Source organism: Microchirus variegatus (genome assembly GCF_963457635.1).
Source record: "Microchirus variegatus genome assembly, chromosome: 21".
In the NCBI taxonomy this organism is placed as follows: Eukaryota; Metazoa; Chordata; class Actinopteri; order Pleuronectiformes; family Soleidae; genus Microchirus; species Microchirus variegatus.
The window spans coordinates 14,851,629-14,871,808 of NC_139822.1; the positions used below are offsets into that span (position 1 = coordinate 14,851,629).

The following is a 20,180-nucleotide window of genomic DNA, read 5'->3' on the forward strand; positions in this document are numbered from 1 at the left end:
TATGTGAATTTACTCTCGTTCTCGTATGAATAAATGGAGAAGTCTGGAAGCTCCTGACAGAAATGGAAAGGAAGCTGTTCTCGGTTTTTTTTGCCCAGACGTGAGCAGTGGACTTGTAATGTCATTAGCATAATTATATTTTCTATTGACCTTTTGTGGGGACACAGACAAGAGGAGAATAATCGCATTGTGGGTTTATGCAAAGTCAGGTTTTTAGAAGACCTCAGTGAAGATTGACCTCTGTAAAGCTCAATTAAATTTTCAGATTCAGTGGTGATCTATTATAGGACCCCAGGGATTTACACAGGCATGAATTCGCTGAGTGGATGCCTCACATTCTTGATATGTGTGAAATAAAATAACATCACCACCGTCCTGACCTTTTTATTCAGAGGATGATACTATATTTCCAATCAGACCTCACCTCTTCCAGGACAACCACGGCATTCTCAGCAGGTGCCGGCCGGGGGACGGAGAGAGACGGCGGCGTTGGCGGCGGCAGCGAGACATTGGACAGTCGCCTCTTCCTCACGCCGGTACAGTTGTTTGGGATCTTAAAGGCACAGCGCTTGTGGTAGTTCAGGCCACATCCTTAAAACAAACAAAAACAAGCCACATTCTTAATGGACAAAAACGGTACGGTCGTATGAGAGAATTAACGGAGAGTACGTGTCACTGTGTGATGAAACGGGGGACATTGGATTTAAAATACATTCCAAAAACTGAAAGTGAGCTGACGTTAGCCATAACTCCTCTGGGATTTGAATGTCAAGCATTTCACTGGCCACAGTGCCCAGAGACCAAATCTTTCCTGTTTGCTCGTTTATCTCCCAGATACATTTTTGAGGTCAGAGATGTTGTGGGTACAACGAGGTTTATCCTCGAGATACAGTAGAAGGTCTTAGAGAAGTCAAAAAGAAGTGTGTGTGTGTGTGTGTGTGTGTGTGTGTGTGTGTGTGTGTGTGTGTGTGTGTGTGTGTGTGTGTGTGTGTGTGTGTGTGTGTGTGTGTGTGTGTGTGTGTGTGTGTGTGTGTGTGTGTGTGTGTGTGTGTGTGTGTGTGTGTGTGTGTGTGTGTGTCTAACCTTCACATTTGAGGCCCTGCCGCACCAGACCCCACAGCATCTCCCCACAGTAATCGCAGAAGGTGGGGGCCTTGTAGGAGTGGACGAAAAGGGCATGAGGTCGGATCTGGAAGTCTTCAACTGTTGCTTGAGCTAAAAACGACAACACACACGAGATGACAAAAGAGCAACAATTTGCCGTTTATTAGAGCTTAAAATAAGCTTTCTGATTGTTTTAGCTTCTTGAATATGAATATTTTCTGCTTTCTTTGCTCCAAAAAAAATCAGTAGGAAACCTCCCTAAAGGGGCCCCACCTCACTTTAACCTGTGTGAAGTTATCATTCTGCAAGTTGGAAAATGAAAAGGATTATTTGCATTGTAATGCATATCTTTTTTACTCAGTTTATATATGTTTTTTAAAAGCTATTTACAGTATTTTATTGTTCTTTACATTTATATTTTCACATACTTTAATTTAATTACAAGGTTTTTCCAAAAGAAATATATATTTTGAACTCATACATTTTTCGTTTGTGTCAGATTATTTATAACATAATGGTGATGAACACTGTTTGGAAGGGCCCCTGGGAATTTTTGCTTAGGGCCCCTACAGACTCTAGAATCGCCTCTGCTGATCAACATATATTTTTTTGAATTTTCTAACATTTATGGACCTAACGATTAATCAATTAATCGAGAAAATAATCGAGAGTTGCAGCTCTACCAGTTTATATACTATTCCAGACACTATCTTCAGAGCAGGAAACAAAAGAGAGCCAGGCAGACTCTGACTACCAGTGCTGTGCACACGCTGCAGCACTAGAGGGCGTCACATCTTCAGTGGCACGACTTCAATTCCGTCACCGCTTGAATCGAGAGCGATACCCAGAAGACACCAGGGCAATGCAGCGTGATCGCGTTCCCCCTATCAATCCATCTCTGTTCTTATGCACATAAACATCAACCCCCTGCGTCTGTGTTGCTCTCTCTCTTCTCTGCAGTTTTTCCCTGCTCTCTTTATTTCAAACAGACTCGCTGAGCTCATGGCTGGAAGCAAGTCATGGCTGTGAATCATCAAAGAAGATGAGTCAGCGTGCATGTGTGTTCAAGTGTGTGTGTGTGTGTGTGTGTCAGAGGCAGCACAGTGCAATCATTTCACCAGTGACCACAAAGGGGGAATAATTAATCTTATACTCAGGTTAACCTGTGTGGTTGTGGTGATGTCACGTGTGTTTGTGTATGTGTTAGTTTCCTTTAAGGTGACTCCTCTGAAGCGAGGACAACATTCTCAGCTGGTGTTGTTGCCGTGACGAGACGCAAAACTTGCACAACAAAATATGACATTTCATGACATGTCCAAAAAAAAAGAAAGAAAGAAAGAAAGAAATTGATCTCCACATGCTTCATTTAAAATAAAGAGGAAAAACATGCTCAAAATGACGGGGCGAAAACAACAAACAATTAAGATTCAGAGGCAATAAAACAAAAAGATGCCACGGAAAAATGCATTACACAGACACAGTTACGCTAAACCAATCGGATCTTCCTCGTTTTTGACATTTCCACAGATGTGACAAGACGAGGAAAAATGGGAATGGAAAGTAATACAATGTTATGTCATCGCCTTTAATCACCGCGACGACATTACGCAGGGATCGTCTGCGAAAACTCAGGCCACATTTTTGTCCACTCGATGGCTGGCGGGGCTCATGTTCGCTTGGTTCGTGGGTTTGATTTGAAAGACAGGACAGGGTCACATGTCAAAGCTTCCTCACGCTAACACATATTATGAAGGGGCTGCATTGAGGGGCTTTTTCACACACGTATGCAATGCTGGTTGTGCTAATTAGCATCAAACAAAGGCGAACATGAACCCGACGCAAGTGGAGAGGCTCACGTTAGGCTTCACTTGGCGGCCCACATGTGAGAAAAACAAGTTTGCCATATAAAAGAAAGAATGACAGAAAGTATTATAAAACCAGCAGCGGAGGGGAATAAGGAGCTTGTGAAAGTGGGCGGGACCTTCAGGGAGTGGAAAACGGAACAAAGGGACAATCGGTCAGGCCAAGCCTCCAACCTCATGGGCCGAGATGGCCGGTGCAGTGTCCGCTGAGTCCAGGGCCGCCCTGCACATCAGAGTGTGTTTACACTCCCCGGGTCGACTACAATCACTTACTGCAGGATAAACAAGCCCTTGCCTTTGAGCCCGCGGCCAAGAAAAAGCCACTTCTGCCTCCCTCTCACAGCGCCAGAGACACCGAGGCCATCCCTCTCCCACAGCCGCGGAATCCAGCGACAGGTCGGTTAAGGAGCGCTGAGCGGAAGATGACGGGGAGACAAATTGCGGGCCGGGAAAAAAGGTTCATTTTCTTTTTTCTCCGAGCCAAATGAAAGGCTTGGCAGTGTGGATCGCTCTGCTTGTGTTTCTCAAACAAGGATCAAGTGTCTGACATAATAAAGCTCCTCTAATGAAAAAAAAACCCAAGTTTATTGACTGTTAGACGACATAAAATAAGACGCGGTGTTTTCTTGCATATGTAGCATATCACAAATCTTCTATGACACTTAAATTAATTCTATCTCGGACCATAAACTGGCAAAGCTTACACCTGCAGATGGATTTGTTGAGGTAGGAGGGATTAAAATGAGAAAAACACAACAGAGGGAGAGAGGGAAAGCAACAGAGACTGACACAAAAGAGTGTACAAGGCAAACAGACAGTCAGAAACAAAGAAAGAAGGAAGTTCTCCAAGTCTTTCGTCTACATTCCTCAGCCCTGATGTCTGAAGCATCAGCAGATCCTGAACCTACACAATCATCCCGTCTAAATCCCTACAAACAATAGTCTCGGCTCGATATAGAGAGGAGGAGAAATTCGGCACAGGTGGCGTCAGGTGTTCGCAGATGGAGGCAGGCGGACAGATTAATGCAGAACAGATACTCTAAGCCCACCACACAGGAAGCTGATTTATCCATCGCAGGAAACGGGCAAAGAAAGACACCTGTGTAGGTGCTACAATGGCGGACAATCTATCACTTTGTTATATGGCTTTTTCCTGAAACTAATACTGGTACAAAATACTAGAACTGACCATCATGCCACAGTTTATGTCATGATCTTTTTATGTCCAGTGGATGCTGACTTGAAAATAACCCTGTTATTTTCACATAGGGTTAAATTCTCAAGCCCATTGATTGATTTAAAAAACAAACCTCCAAATTATTAAGAAAAAATGCTGCAAAATAATAAAGGAAACGTCCTGTCAAGCTCCGCCTTCATCTCCGCCTCCTGCACTCATCAGTTCACCTGTGGTGGAAGCACACCTGCTCCCAATCTAATCATCAAGCACCTCCCTACTTATTTCCTGGTTCTCCAGTCACTCGTCCCCAGATTGTTACAGACCTCTGTGTGGCAAATGTTATGGCGCTCTCTTGAAGTTGTGTTTTGTGTTTGTACTAGTGGGTGGGTTACTAAGAGGTTTTGATGTGCTCCACCACCATCATAACCCTAAACAAAAAAAAACAGGCTAAAACCTGAAGTTACCGAGCCACAAAATAAGAAAATGAAACTTATCAAAAGCAAGTAAAAGGGGTGTAGTACTGGGTGATTCACAGTCATGAGTCAAGGCAAAGATAACATTGCATTTGATTCAGGGAGGTTTTAGTGAGCACTGACAGCAAGTATCTGACCCAGTGTGTTTGGTAGAAGGTGTGTTTGCTTTGACTAAAAGTGAAGTGTCCTCCAGTTTATTAGTTTAAGGCAACTGTTTAGACATAAAAACACTTGGGGTTTTGTTCTGTCTGGAGGAATTTCAGGTTCATCTTTCTTCTGTTTTTGGAAGCGTGAAGGAGCGTTAACCTTAAATGTGTTTTGCGTTGGACACAGACTGAAACAAAGCTGTGCAAACAAACAAAGACGCTGTATAAAATAAATAGGACACATGAAGAGACGTCAGTCAGTGCGTTTACATGCATGTTAAAAGTCTGATTATAGTCAGACTAAGACAATAATTTGGTTTTCTTAATTTCATGTTAAGTTAGTCTGACTAAAAATCAAGCTAGACTTAGTCAGATTAGCATACCTGATTAATGTGATTCATAGTCTGATTACTGCATGTATATGCTTAGTCAGACTTGGAGTTACTACAGCATCTCAACGTCCATCTTCAAGCAACAGTTCAATGTTTGTTTTTCTGTGACGTAAAGGTCAAAAGGAATAAATCGACTCAGATTTGTACAGGTTGTTTGGACAAGTTGTCCGATTGCCTGTCTTAGTCGGACTATGGCCTTAGCTCCATTAAACTGTGCATGTAAATGTACTGAGTGTGGCCAGTTTCTAGAATCTCACTTTTTATACCATCCCCCTTGAGGGAAATGTTAAAAAGCAAACATTTGAATCCAAAATCACCTTGGAAAGAGGAACAACTGACTTGATGATAAGCGTGTATTGTTCATCCTGTACAGTTTCCTTCACACAGATGCTCAGCAGCTATTTATTTCAGCACCACTCGGTTGTTTTGCCCGTTTCTCACAACCTGACATTTTTTGACACAATAATTACAGTGGTGGTTACATACCAGAGAGCACCACCTCAATGAGGTCTCCTTCGTGGATGTCTTCTGCCGAGGTCAACCTCTGCAGGATGTTCTCGTCATTTAGGTCGTGGCGGAAGAGCAGGATCTTGTCGTACATGCCAAAGAAGCCACACTCTGGGAACTGAGGAGAAGTAAGGGAATTAGTATCATATATACTGTAGCTGGTCTAAAAATCAACTAATGGCTCAACGGTTTCAATTCAACCAATCAAGAGACGGTGACCAAGACGCAAGAAGTTGATACGAACCCTGATATTCAACAAATCTGATATTCAACATTGAAAGATACATAAAAACACTGTGTGTCTGACTTGTATTCACAATGTCTTCTATAGTAAACGTCCTGTAAATGTATGCACACACAAAAATAGACGTTATGTCATTTCCTGGGGCTCACATTCCAATTAGTATGAGGAATAGTATGAAACCTGCGGCTCAGGACAGAGATCCTCCATTATTGTTTGTTCCCTTAAGAAACAAACGTGCTATAGAGTAAGGACACAAAAAATCCATTGAAGAGTGGTAAACATTTTCCCGCCACAGTGAAAATCAGTATCCTATACTCATGGAGCCATAAAGCCAAGACCTCAGGAGTCTTCTACGTGACACTGTTATAAAAATTGCTGCACTTATATGATGTATAGGATGTCTTGACCATTCCAGCGTGGCCAAGACATTTCAACATCTGTTGGAAGTCTCCTTCGCTGCAAACGTCTGGGGCCAAAACAAACCGAGACAAACCAGGTCATGAACTGGAGTCGAGTGCGCTGACATAAGGTCACATGATCAAGGAAAAGGGGCGGAGACGAGGGTGGGAGAATGTGACATGAAGAAGGAGGAGGAGGAGGACGTAAACATCCTGAGAGGAGTCGAGGAGAATCAGCGCACAGGAAGTGCAGCGCCAGTCAATACTGAGTCACTTCCTGTGCTAAGGGCAGATCAGTGAGAGAGAGTGTTCTTGTCATAAGTATAAGGCTATACAAAAAAAATGATGCTCAGGGTGCTGTATATGCAAACATCTACTGTGCACACATGCACAAACCATAACTTAAAACTAAGAAAGGATGTTCAGATTGGTTGGCACTGAAGAGGAGGCTGGTACTGGAAGGATCCACCAGCTGTTTCCTTCTGAACCAGGGTCACACACAATGGGCCACAAAAAAAAACAATGCCTCTGTGGCCCAGGAGTAACGAGGTTGGCACGGCGTCTGGGCACAGGACACGCAAGACACCTGCAGCCCGTTACGTGCCAAGAAACACAGATAACAGATGGTTACATTGGGACGACTTGCATCAACAAAGTCGGAGAAAACGACGCGTCGCGAGGCCAGAATCTTATTCTGGACGAAAAAACCATGACAGCTACAGTGACTTCAGGCATTAGAGAGGATCACACAGAGAGACTCTCCATCAAAGATGCTGGTGCTGAGTTCCCCCGAGAATGAGGACAATGTCCCTTCAGGGATCAGAAGTACATCATAACATGACTTCATGTACAGAAATGAGCTTTGAAAGCACCACCAGACCTATTCGGATCTACGTATACTGAAAAACAACATGCACTTTGAGAAACAGTATTTCTTTGTGTACACACACACACACAGTTATTTAGTGCCCTCTAGCATGACTCGGCTTGGCTTGAGAACTCAATTCAGAACTGTGGATCGGTTAAAAAAGACTTGAAAATCCTGAAAACATGTGTTCATCTCCAACATTTTGCAAGGACATTTCAAAAAGCTCAATATTTAAAAGAGGAGCCTTGTGTATTTAGCGACAGCACTGCGGAAATTCGGCAATCGTGAGCAGAACCGCAACCCCTTCCGCCATATTTTAGTTCAATATGTGAAGTCTGTGCTCTGGTCATGCAGGAAATACTCAACTAATGTTTCCATTGAACTGGTTATAATGATTCAGTACACTGAAAAGAATGTTACTACTGAATTCTACATGATTTGAAGTCTAATTTTTATACTTAAGTAACTTTTTAATCATTCAAATTAGCTAAAGTGGTTAGTCGCACCTTTTTCTGCAGGTTGACAAAGTCAAAGGAGGTATTTGTCATCATTTTATACGCACTTTGGTTCCAATATATGTATATACGGTGTAACTTTCCATCCAGACCACTGTCAAACAAGTTTGCACAAGGCTAATTAAGCCTCCACAAAACACTGTGTTTCTCAGGGTAGTGGTGATTAGATCGTGTGTCACCGACATTCGAGCGCTGCACACAGGAAGTGAATCATTTTATATTATGTGGAAGGCAACAGCAGCAACATGTTGAATCATGAGTGACCAATGCCAAGAAGGTCCCACAGAAAGTTCCAGTGAATTCTGCTGCTGAAAAATTCTGCACACAAACGCTCCGTCAGTCAGGTCTGATAGTATTGCTTGACAGACGTTGATGTAGATTCTCATTCATCCATGTCCGTAATTGAATCGGCAGCAACTGCGTTTCAAAATGAAAGATGCAGTGTGCAAATAAAGTTGCATCATTTCAGGAAGAATAATAACTTCTATAACAGAGATGATCTCAGCTGCATCAAAACTAATGTGGACACAAAGAGAAGGTCAGTTATATTTACAGAGGAGGCTCCTCAGCTCTATGTGTCACACATAGGCACACGCGAACATTTCCAACTCACTGCCCGCTGCTTCTGACACGGCTACATCCTAAATCCTGTCTCCTCGCGAGGTGATTAATGCTGTGTGACCCACACCATCCCCATCGCCGGCAGGCGCTGGGAGGTGGTGGGGGTTGTGGATTGTTGTGCATCCTTCCTGAGGCGGCTGCAGTGTCATGGTGGGGTTTTCCTCTCAAACACACACACACACACACACACACATAAATTTCGATCCATGCCCAAATCTAGCCAGCTGAGTCACCTCCTTTTCGTGCAACACTTTCCACTGCACACACACACTGGGTCCCATTCCAGAGCAGGAGCATCTGCAGGCCAGAACATAATGAAGGCAAGGCCAGAGGACACTTCTTTTTTTCCGAGGCCCATTAAAGCAAGAGGAAGCCAGATATACCAGAACAATAGATGGTTTAGGGCACATTTTAATATTATGTTGTTGAGATCATGGAGATAAAACATGAGAATTGATGACGAACCTGTGGGGGCAACACACTTTTCTCTGTCCCTGTCCACCAGGGGTTCGCAAAGTTTTGATACCTGAGGGCCAATTTAGGAACCCAACATTGGATTGAGGGCCGCCAAAGGAAAAAAAACAGAAAGAAATCCCATTTGTAATAATTGTAATGACCTGCAGTTCTGCAGTTTACACTTATTGGTCTGTATCCAGTAATATCCAATAAACATTTAACAATAATTAATGTGGTAAACGACTGTTCTAGCTGCAAACGTCTGGTTTTTAATGGAACATGTACATAGGTGTATAGAGGCCCATTTCCAGTGTTCTAATGGTACATTGTGTTTGCTAATTGCATTAGAAGGCTATTGGATTGTTAGAAAACCCTTGTGCAATGATGTTAGCACATCTGAAAACAGTTTTGCCGGTTCTTCGACGAAAGCTTGTCAATGTCTTGACTATATTTTCTATTCATTTTGCAACTCTTTGGATGAATAAAAGTGTGACTTTTCATGGAAAACACAAAAAATGACCCCAAACTTTTGAACTGTAGTGTACATAAGAACAAACTCTTCACCTCCACCATGCTCCCGTTCACGTATGCACCCACACCCGCACCATCACCCCAAAAAATATGTTTTTTTTGAAGCCCATGGTGACTAAGCACCGTCTTTTGTCGCTTTTTTTTTTTTTTTTCGAAAACACAAATCCACACAGTGGAGCGAGCCGCGACCACACACGCACACCAAAGACCCCGGGCGCGGAGGAGCTGTGTGTGAGGTCCACAAGTCAGGCTGGAGGGACGAGTGGAAAAGGGGCTTTGCAGTAGTAAGCTTTTGTTAAACGCACTAATCCACCATTGATATGCTAAATCCTGTTATAAGGAGAGAGGGTGAGTGGAGAGAAAAGAAGGGAAGATGATTTGGGGTTGGGTTGGGAGGGGCGGGTTTTGCAGCCTGGTTTCAATAACCAACAGTGCCACTTGGCGTTGCGATCATTTGTACTACAAAGTTCAAAAAAATGATAAATGAGAGGAATCAATCATGAGGATAATAACTCTTCCTGTTTACACCCAGTGATAAATGTGACAGTATAACACAAGGGGAGGGGCAATGAGGCTCAGTCACCGAGGACAACAAGGACTCATGTCGAAATAGAATAGCGTGCACACGATAATGTGGTTACAACGTTTTTTTGGTTCATGCAATGATGTGTGTGTGAGAGAGAGACAGAAGTGGGTGGCATAAAGGAAGCAGGGCTGAGAGCAGCAGTGCAAAGGCTCTGACAGATGGCCATGTGATTACAGTAAGGGGAAAAAGTATGCTGCTCGACCTCAGGCTTCCTCACACCTTTATTAGTCTGGCGTCGGGCCACACAGATGTGGACGACAGCAGCTCGTGCATGGGCTTCAGGTTAGGGTATCCTGTAGGTGATGGCAGCCTCGAGCTGATCTATATTGATAACCGATTAATCGATTTGAAGCTATTTTCATGATCAAAACAAGATTTGTGATTGTTTCAGCTTCTTAAATGTGAATATTTTCTTCATTTTTTTCGCTCCACATACCAAAGAAATCATTGTGGACCAACCGATTACTCGATTAATCGTTAAAATAACCGACAGATTAATCGATTGTGAAAATAATTGTTAGTTGTAACTCTAAAACGGATGCATATTCAGTGTTTGTTTGGACTTCATGGACAGAAACAACGAAACTGACTATCAGACCTGACTGAGGGAGCATCCGTGTGTATACAGCAGCAGTGCAGGCGCAGGTCAAAGGTCGAGAAGCATTTATCCTACAACTAATTTTTTTTTACTTCTGAAACTTTTGTTACTGTTACCTCCGTCTGTCTCGAAACAAATCACTTCCTGTGTGCAGCGCAGGAATATCACCAGGCGACGCGAGATCTCACGCGGAGTCGATGGGCTTCATCGTTGTTGCGTGAACTAATTTGACAGACATTTGTTTTAGATTGAAAACTTGGGCACAAGTTGTTGCCACACCACCTAAAACTTTTTTAAATTTCCCCAAACAACAACTTGTGTAACAGACTTATTGTTGTAACTTTAGTAAATCAAAATGCATCTTTTTAGTGCACCAGGAATGGAGCTTTTCAGAAACACTCACGAGTGTGGATTCATATGAAAACACCAGGACAAGGAAAGAACTGATACAGATACAGAATTCCTCTCTATGCTGCTCTTTAATCACACTCTGACTTAAAAAACCTGTTCATTTTGGCCCCAAACTATCCTGAATATCTCACTTCTAACAACTCGAAGAGAAACTTTAAACATGTTCTTGTCTTGATGCCAGTTTGAATCCAAAGTCCAACTGGGGAAACTGTGAATAAGCAACTCTTCTGAGTTACCTGTGAGGAGGAACTAGATCCAAAACTATGCCTGTTGTATGTGCAGAAGTGATTTAATAAAGCAATATCACTACAAATGACTTAACATGAATTCTTTTTATCAAGTCAGGAGGGAGGAGGCTTCTTCTTCATTTAGCTTGAGGTGGCGAGATAAACAAGAAGTCACAAGATCAGAATTATACAAGGTGTTTTTTATTCACCAGATAAATAGGTCCATTGACTAATAATCCTGCATTTATCTAATTGTGCTAATTCACCAAATCACACCTACATCAGGAGACACAGGATGCTGATTTCCTTTTTTTTTTTTTTGTGTGTTGATCCTAAAAAGAGTACATATTTTCACACTTGGTAAACCCGCCTCCTTGATTATTTTCATGCACAGAAGATTTAATAGACAACATGTGCCGCCCGTAGTCGTGAAACCAGAAGTTACGATGAGCGCGGTGCGGCTTTCACGCGTAGGAAAGCGCCGTTTTATGTCAAAACAATGTGGGAGAACATATATTTGACTTCTGAGGTGCGTGTCGGTGCCCACAACAGAGGGAAACACACTTCAAAACCTCGTCAAAACCAACGCGTTGGAAAATCCAATTACGCGCTCACGCTAACCTTGGGGGGAAAAGCTGCGTAATTAACTTTGCTCAGGGCCACATCAAACACCGCGTGGAAAACTGTGTTAATTTATTAAAGTCAACGGTGGAATTGTATTTGTTTTTGTTACATATTATTAATGTAATTCCGAGCCAGTGGATTTTCCACACAGCGTGGTATGAGAAATACATGTGTCGCGAATTAAAGTATGACTACACGCCGGCATCAGTGACAGCGTAATAAATACTTCTGTCACTTCAAGTGAGGTATCACAGCGGCACACGTTGAAAACACTCAAGTTTTCCACCGTCTTCGTTCAACATGAAGTGTTTTCGGTTCTGCTTTTGCAATTTCCATATAATGTGGTTGCATGATTTCTTAATAAATCACTTTAATGGTGCACCTATACTTACTGGACATTAGGCCTAAGGAAAAAACACAAAAAACTCAATCAGATTTAGTAATGATTAATGATTAGTAAAATTATTTTGGTTGTGCCATCAATTCAGTAATGTCAACTGTCCTTTCCTCAAGAACATCACTTTAGACGATGTGGTATGGATGTTGGTTCGCAAGTCGTTTATACAGAAACAACAAGTGGCTGTGCCAATAAATCAAATTAAAGCTGAAACCCCGCAACTACAGCGTGTACGGCATGAAACAACAACTGAGCTGTTTGTACCAGAGCAGCCTGGAAACACAAACCTAACATCATTGCTACAGAGTGAATAAGCATTGTTTTTGTTGGACTTGTCCCAGACACGGAATCAATCCGACGCTAGTGCCGGCGTCCAAGGATCATACGCCGTTACATACACTGTTCCCACCAATATACAGCTGATTTATGGCTCCTCGCTTATTTTCACAGGCTCACCTTTTAAAGTTTAAGATTGTAAATTATGCGTGACATAAACACACACACACACACACCTTGCATGTGTTCCGTACTGTAACTCCCATTTGTATCCATATAACCACACATATTTCTATTTCTTGCTTAGAAATGAAAGTGCTAAGTAGAACCATATAAGGTTATTCAGCTTGTCCTCATAGGAGAACCCTTTTTTTGGCTACAGGTAGAACCTTTTTATAAAGGTTCCACCTGGAACCCTTTGGAGGGTTCCACCAAGAATCCTTTTTAAACCCGTTATGCAGGAAAGGGATTTTAAAGGGTTCTCTGGAAGCAAATTGTTCCAGGTAGAACCTCAGCCCTTGTAGAAGGACCCTTTTGGAACCCTTATTTCCTAAGAGTGTACAGCCCTACTTTTGAATTTAATTGTACTTTGGCTTGGCCATTCAGCCTGATGCAACAAAATATAATCAAACCCACTCGGTAATAAATCTGGCTCCGCTTGTGATAAAACGTCTTATAACGGAGTGTAACCTTTTGTCATTGATAAAGCAAGACATCTTAGATCATTATGCAAGACATCACAATACACAACAGCCCACGATTAGTCAACTATAACTCCAGAGATCATGCTTCCCTTTTGCTGAAAATCAGAGAGTCCTGCTTCGTTTCAGTGATGCATTACATAAGCCTGTTTTCTCCACAAGCCAAGACAAACACACGGCAGCTGGATGCAGAAAGAGCACGACGGGGGAACGACAATGCACCGCTCTAATGCGGCTAATGTTCACTCGAGCTGCAACTAAGGATTATTTTCGTTATCGATTAATCCGTCGTTTATTTTCTCGATTAATCGTTCGGTCCATGAAATGTGTCAGTGTTTGTTAAACCTGGAAATGACATAAACATATATGTATAGATATATATCAGGCAAGCATCTTTGTGCAGGACAGAGCAACCATCTTCCTATCATCTTCCACAAGAGCAATATTCTGAAGTCAAGTCGGCTTCTTTTCCACCACAGAAGGAAGACCTCTCACTAAGGGCAACCCACTCAAGCAGCAGAAAGGAAACTTGTGCGGTTAGGAGTGCAGCAAGAGAAGCTGTGACTTTCTCACTCCACAGGCTGACTAACTTGTTTCCTTCCATGTGGCAGGAGTGCACCTCATAGCTCATTCATAGGTTAGGGTTAGGGTCGTGTATCGGCAACGGTGCATTCTTCATCAAGACTAATAAATCCGGCACGAATAACAGCGATGGTTCTTACAGGCCAAGTGTCAGCCAAGAGTGAAACAAATCTTCACTAGTTGAAAAATGTCCGGCGCTCCAGTCAATTTCCCTTCCTGTCTCGCACGGGCCACTCTGCTCGCTTTTGTCTAGTCGGTCAACGTGATGACAGAGCAACTTATCGCGTGACCAAACATCTGAAAAGCTTCAATTTTCTCGGTGCATGTTCCGTAGACGTGCGAACATGGAACCTTGGCTTACTGGAAACATATGACACTCAGTGGTCTGGAAAAAGAGCCAAGAAATATTATATAGAGATACATGTTAGTAGACTCTACACCTGTCATCTTAAACTTATTTCAAAGCTAACATCAAGAAAATCCCTCAATTATTTCACCACTTGATTATTTGAATCTGGAGAAACAATAGTCTAGTAATTGGAGCTGCAGTGCAGATGCACTGAAGTGAAGTAGGGGTAATTGTGGTGAGGTCACGTTTTGGTTACCAGCCACTGTATCTCCAATGAAAGCCAGGTGGCTTTCGGGGCAAAGGAGCGCCGATTCTTTAACATACATCACTGACTACGTCCTGCATACGTGTGGATGCATGAGTATAGCATGTAATAACAGTGTCCAGAGGCCAGGCCCGAGACGAGGACTGCTGAGGATCCGAAGCCTCTCAGGAAGAGAGCAGTGTGATCTAAAACACGCTTGGCCAGGCCCCTGCACACTGCTGCTGCTGCTGCTGCTGCTGCTGCTGCTGCTGCTGCTGCTGCTGCTGCTGCTGCTGCTGCTGCTACTACTACTGCTGCTAATGAGTTACAGCCTCGCTGCGATCCTCCGCCTCAGAGATATACTGCAGCACACACTTCATTACCTCTCTGAGGCCTGGATTAGCAGGGGACGGCCACCAGATTGGCGCTCTCGTGGGGCAAATATAAACAGGTGAATGTGGGGGGAATTTGCATGAGATTGATGGCGAAGGCACTTTCTCTTGTTCCGGCAGAGCAGAGGGTCAGAAGTTGGGCGTGAACGTTGCTCGGCAGAAACATTTAAGGTGCATTATGTAATAAATCTAAAGCAACTGGCCATAAAATCCTCCTAATATGTCACAGAGACTCAGGAATAATGTTCATATAACAAACTGAACTCACCAACAACAACAGTACAGTCAATATATTTTGCAGACTGCAAAATCATGTTTATGTTTTGAAAATTATGTTTTGGCATGTGGCGCCACCTACCGCCGTCTACCAATCATTGCAGTCAGTAGAGTCCCAGCTGCCGAGCAACCACGGGTTGCCAGGTACGTCAGAAAATGAAACCTAAAAGACCTCGGTATTTTGAATTTGAATGCAGTAACCGTTTTTTGCCACATTCTTACATATGGCACCTTTAATAATAGCTCTGGGTTCTGATTAATAATAAGAATAGCTGGTTCCTCTTGTTTTGATTTGCAGTTTCACTGAAATACAAGTGTAATAATAAACTAGACCAAGAGTACTGCCCCGAATTCCGAGCTGTTGCTTTCTTTAAAACACACACCAAGGCGCAGTTTCTAAGAAGTTTTAAGCACATCGACAAGGAAAAGCCATTTGAGCGCAGGCACATAGAGCCTTCACGGGCAGAGCTGCACCACCAACCACAGCAGATTGAAGAGCAGAGAGAACACGGAGAGAGAGAGAGAGAATATGGAAACAGGGAGCGGCTCTGAGGGGAACTAAGTGAACAGTGAGTTTGCAGCTGGAGAAAAGACGCACAGGGACAAAAGGAGTCATGCTGAGTGGCTGTCTGTTTCACTCGGGTTCAAAAACGGTCCAACAACAGGCGTGCGTCTCATCAGGGCGACACTGCGAGTGCCATTTGCCTATGCTACGCACGACGTTTCTGAACCTATCAACGGCCGGTTGTATCATTGTGCAATTGCACTTCCCCTGCCACCTTCCTATCAGTTCGACAGATCAAACTTCAACGCTCAAAAACAGGAAAAGGCTAACAAGGCTGTGAAAACAACGCAGAATAAGACATTCTGCAACTGAGCTGCACTACAAGGATCAATAATACCTCTGACACCTTTTAGTGTAGCTACACTCTTAGAAATAAAAGTGATAAGTAGAACCATAAAAGGTTCTTCGGCTTGTCCTCATAGGAAAACACTTTTGGGCGCCAGGTAGAAGCTTTTTATAAAGGTTCCACCTGGAACCCTTTTGGACGGTTCCACCAAGAACCCCTTTAACCCCTTGGATCAAAATGGTTCATTAGTGTTACCAAGAACCCTTGAAAAAAAACCTTGTTTTTCAGAAGCAAATGGTTCCAGGTAGAACCTCAGCCCTTGTAGAAGGACCCTTATTTCTAAGAGTGTACAGCATGGTCTTCACTGCAGAACACTGGCCTGGTTTGACATCCTCCTGTGACTTCTTCAGTTCAGAAAAGCAAAATTGGTGTTTAAAGTGTTGACATTTTAAAGAGTTTAACCCCTCTTGGCTCAGCATGTGTCATGGCTGAAGTCTTCCGAGCACGCCGAGTTTGTCAGTGAATGCATTCAAGGTAGAAAAACTCAAGTCGTTAATGAGTAAATTAATAAGGGGTAAAAGAAATAACCTCTTTCACTGAACCGTGTTGTGCTACAGTCGCAAATTCAGCCTCCCCTGAAGTGCTCTTAAATCACCACATGTGGGTGGCTTCACAAGGACAAAGTCACCAGGATCCCTGAGTATTAAATGGCTCTAAAGTACTGCCGCCTTCCACTTCAATATAATCACAATCAAAGCCCCGTTCGGCGGGGCATTAGCCCAGATTGGAGTGATGGAGATTATCACCTCCGTCACTGGCTGAAAAGTCAAGTATGGTGAAGGGCATTTAGGCACTGGAAAGAAGGGAAAATCCGCTCCACAGCAAAAGCTACACTACACTTGGTGGCAGGAGCAGCCCTGTACTGATGGTTTTGGCATCAGACATCAGGAGAGCGAGGTGGCCACACAACTCCCCCCTCCCTCTGTGTCCCATGTGAGGCCCTGCCAACAAGGCCGGTCCCATGCAACCAACCCCAGCCCCCTTTTTTTCCCCCCCCAGAGGACCACTCTTCTCTCCACTCTATCATTCTCTGACTCTTGTGGCCGGGTTCCCTGCGTTCTGCCTTGCCACTTTACATTTGAAGGAGAGCGAGGCGGCAGAAATGTGCACTGCAGATGGTAGAAATTACGAAGCTCACTTAACTTCTTTTTCCCCCCCCTCTCTATCTCTCTCTCTCTCTCCCTCCTTCTCTCTTTTCCACAAAGTACTCCAAATCTGAAGAAAATTGATAGATTCCTAGTGCAAGAAGGCTTTTAAGTTGTACATGGAAGACGTTATTTCAGCGTTCCCAGTTGTGATATCAATTTTGTCAACTCCATGACTTTTGGAATACACCAATAATATGTCTAAAACCAAATAAGTTGTGGGAAAAAAAGGCTGAGGCCACAACAGTGTGTATTCAGAACCAATACTAACAGTGACTATTTTGATTCAGGGGGTGACCTGTTTTCTCTACAGAAGGAGCTGAATGTGCTTTCCAGGAAACGTCTGGCTCCATGTATATCACACATAAAGCCCTGTGCTGTTGGGATCTCCTCTGGGGTGAAATATGGCTGCCAGCTCCATAGGAAACATGCAGATGTGGCCTTACTGTAGAAACGAGGGAAGGATAGAGAGAGAGAGGGGGAGGGAGGGAGGGAGGGAGAATGGTGTTGATTTATTTACCGTGTGTTTCAGTTAGCTTTGGTAACTACCGTGCCTCCATTTTCCATCTGCACCCTGCTTTCAGGCTATTTTTGCTTCACTCTTAAATTTTCACATGCACTTTTTCTGTTGATAAATTATTCCCAGACCAGGATGAAAAGTGAACACAATACCATAAGCTACAAAAGCCTTCTCCTCAACTCTGTCTAATTAATCTTAAAGAAAAAAAGTTTTAATGCCATAAGTGAGATTACTCCAGATTGTTTAAAATGCTCCATTTTACTATAAATTGTTCAACCTAGCCTGTTTCAAACTCAAAACAGTCTTTGTCTCACTAATTACAAGGGCAGATGTACAGCCCTAAACCAGAACTGGGAGTTACAGCAAGCACTGACTAGGGAAACCTGTGGCTAAGGCATCTGCTTTTCCAGCTACAGTGTCTATGTACAGTAACATCCTAAAGACAAATGCTGCAACGAAATGTTCATAACGTCAGTATTTTCAGCAAATATTCTTGTTCCAAGGAACCAAAAACCTTGTTTCCATTCAAATCATTCATTTCCCAAGCAGTCCAATCCCACCCCATCTCGAGCAGCATCGCATCATCCTCCAAAAATGCCTGGGTGAAGAGGAATGTTGTGTAGCTTGCTGGCTGTCCAGACTGACTGGAGTGGCAAAACTGGGAGTCATTCTCAGGGAGCCGTGAACTTTCGTCCCCCCGCTGCTCCCTCGCAGGCCGCACGAGAAGACTTGGGCGACACACCGAACAGGAAACGTTCAACAAGTAGAAGCTTTGGATGTTTATCTCGCACCATTAATCAGGGCCCCAAAAAAAACCAGACAGGGTAGTTGAAAACGTGACTAGTGAAACAAGGCTGCCACCAAGGAGCCGTCAATGGGCCATCATGGGTTAGATCTGGGCTAGATGGTACCCGATTGGAGGGAGTCTCCACCAGCCACTGACTGGCTCCTTTCATCCTTTCTCACAGTCCTCAAGGAGCCTAGCCAAGAGTTGATCCCCTTGTGCCATTGTTTTTTACATTAAAACAGCCACACTATCTTTTATAAGTATTCATTAGATTTTAAGAACAGTCACTGCCACAACTGCTCTACAAGACTGAGGCCTTAGGATCAAGTTGCCCTGGACTACAATTGACCTGAACCGCAAAAGTAGGCGAATGCGGTCCAAACCACTTCTATCAACACTAATCTCAGATCAGCGCAGGAAACGGAGAGAAAGCAAATCTAGTCTGCGGACTCTGCCTTAGTCATGTGGTCGAGCCTTTAGCAGGAAGAGGAATGAGCCGTGCAAAATCTATACAATGCAATAGCTATTACAACAGGCTTCACGGCTCGCCGTCGAACAATGAGACCGATTCAAAAGCAGAGGGTTCAGAAAAGATATGAAATGTCAACCTTGCAGCCATAAAGACCGCGGCACGCAAACATCTGGAAACTTTACAGCTGTACAACTTCATTCAGAGTGCATCTGCTATAGCAGAGACGCTTTTATTCGCAGCGTGTAAAAAGTATTTCTCTGCATTACGTCGTCGATAAAAAGGCTCAATTAAAATGATGGATATGAGCTATTGACACGTTTACACCTAAAGGCGTCACACATCTCAGCTAAATAACCATAAAGCAACAGTGCAGCAGATCTAGAGCACTCACTTCACTGGAAAAAAACGTTCTAGCCTTAAGCTACGGTCACAAGCTTTGAAAAGAAGATATTGCGAATGAAAGATATTGCAGATACCAGCAGTCGAAACAGGGCTGTAGTGTTCTCTGAAATAAGAAGTGTAGATTCTGAGCTGCAATCGTGCTTCCATGCACACATGTAGATGTGCAGACTTTAAGATTACACAACAAACAGCATTGAAGCTGGCATTCGCCTACCGGAAAATGGAACTACACATGAAAAGGAAACACCACGTGTGCTGCCCTTGTGTTTCAACATCTCTTTCAATAACTCGGATCACTACATTTGTTGTTGTAGGAAACAAGGTGTCAGCGCTGCGATAGTCTTGTCTCTCATGAAGTAAATGAAGCAAACACAGTTTACACGAGCTACTTAATGCACAATGTGGCCTGATCATGTGTAACACAACACATTAACCTAATTAAGATGATGAACGGCTAAAATCCACTGCCGTACATTACAAGCTACACTGATTGATGGCACTTATAGTAGGTATTTTTTAACTACAACACCAGTTTTACTTGAATAATTGGTCAGTGAGGGGTAGAAGTAGTGGTTTGTTTGTTTATTAAGGAAAATGTCAGGTTTTCTGCTGTGTCGGCTGGTACATGGTGCGTCAAGTGAGATATTTGGTGTGTCAAGTGAGATACTTGGTGCGTAAAGTGAGATACTCGGTACGTAAAGTGAGATACTCTGTATGTAAAGTGAGATATTCAGTAAGTAAAGTGAGATACTCGGTCCGTAAAGTGAGATATTTGGTTCGTCAAGTGAGATACTCGGTGCGTAAAGTGGGATACTTGGTGCGTAAATGAGATACTTGGTGCGTAAAGTGAGATATTCCATACGTAAAGTGGGATACTCGGTACGTTAAGTGAGATACTCGGTACGTAAAGCGAGATACTCTGTATGTAAAGTCAGATATTTGGTGCGTCAAGTGAGATACTTGGTGCGTAAAGTGAGATATTCCGT

General features: G+C 43.3%; 1 protein-coding gene across 3 annotated transcripts in view; it reads right to left on the minus strand.

The window, feature by feature from the left end:
- Positions 1-20,180, minus strand: part of prkd3 (protein kinase D3) — a gene marked incomplete at its 3' end in the record, with an annotated part of 37,020 nt that overhangs the window by 12,388 nt on the left and 4,452 nt on the right. For all 3 annotated transcript variants that reach the window (XM_083908241.1, XM_083908240.1, XM_083908239.1), the window contains exons 2-4: positions 5,641-5,779; positions 1,084-1,215; positions 425-591 (exon numbers count right to left, since the gene is read on the minus strand). In XM_083908241.1, the coding sequence (XP_083764367.1) occupies positions 425-591; positions 1,084-1,215; positions 5,641-5,779 (438 nt within the window). The remainder of the gene's footprint in view (positions 1-424; positions 592-1,083; positions 1,216-5,640; positions 5,780-20,180) is intronic.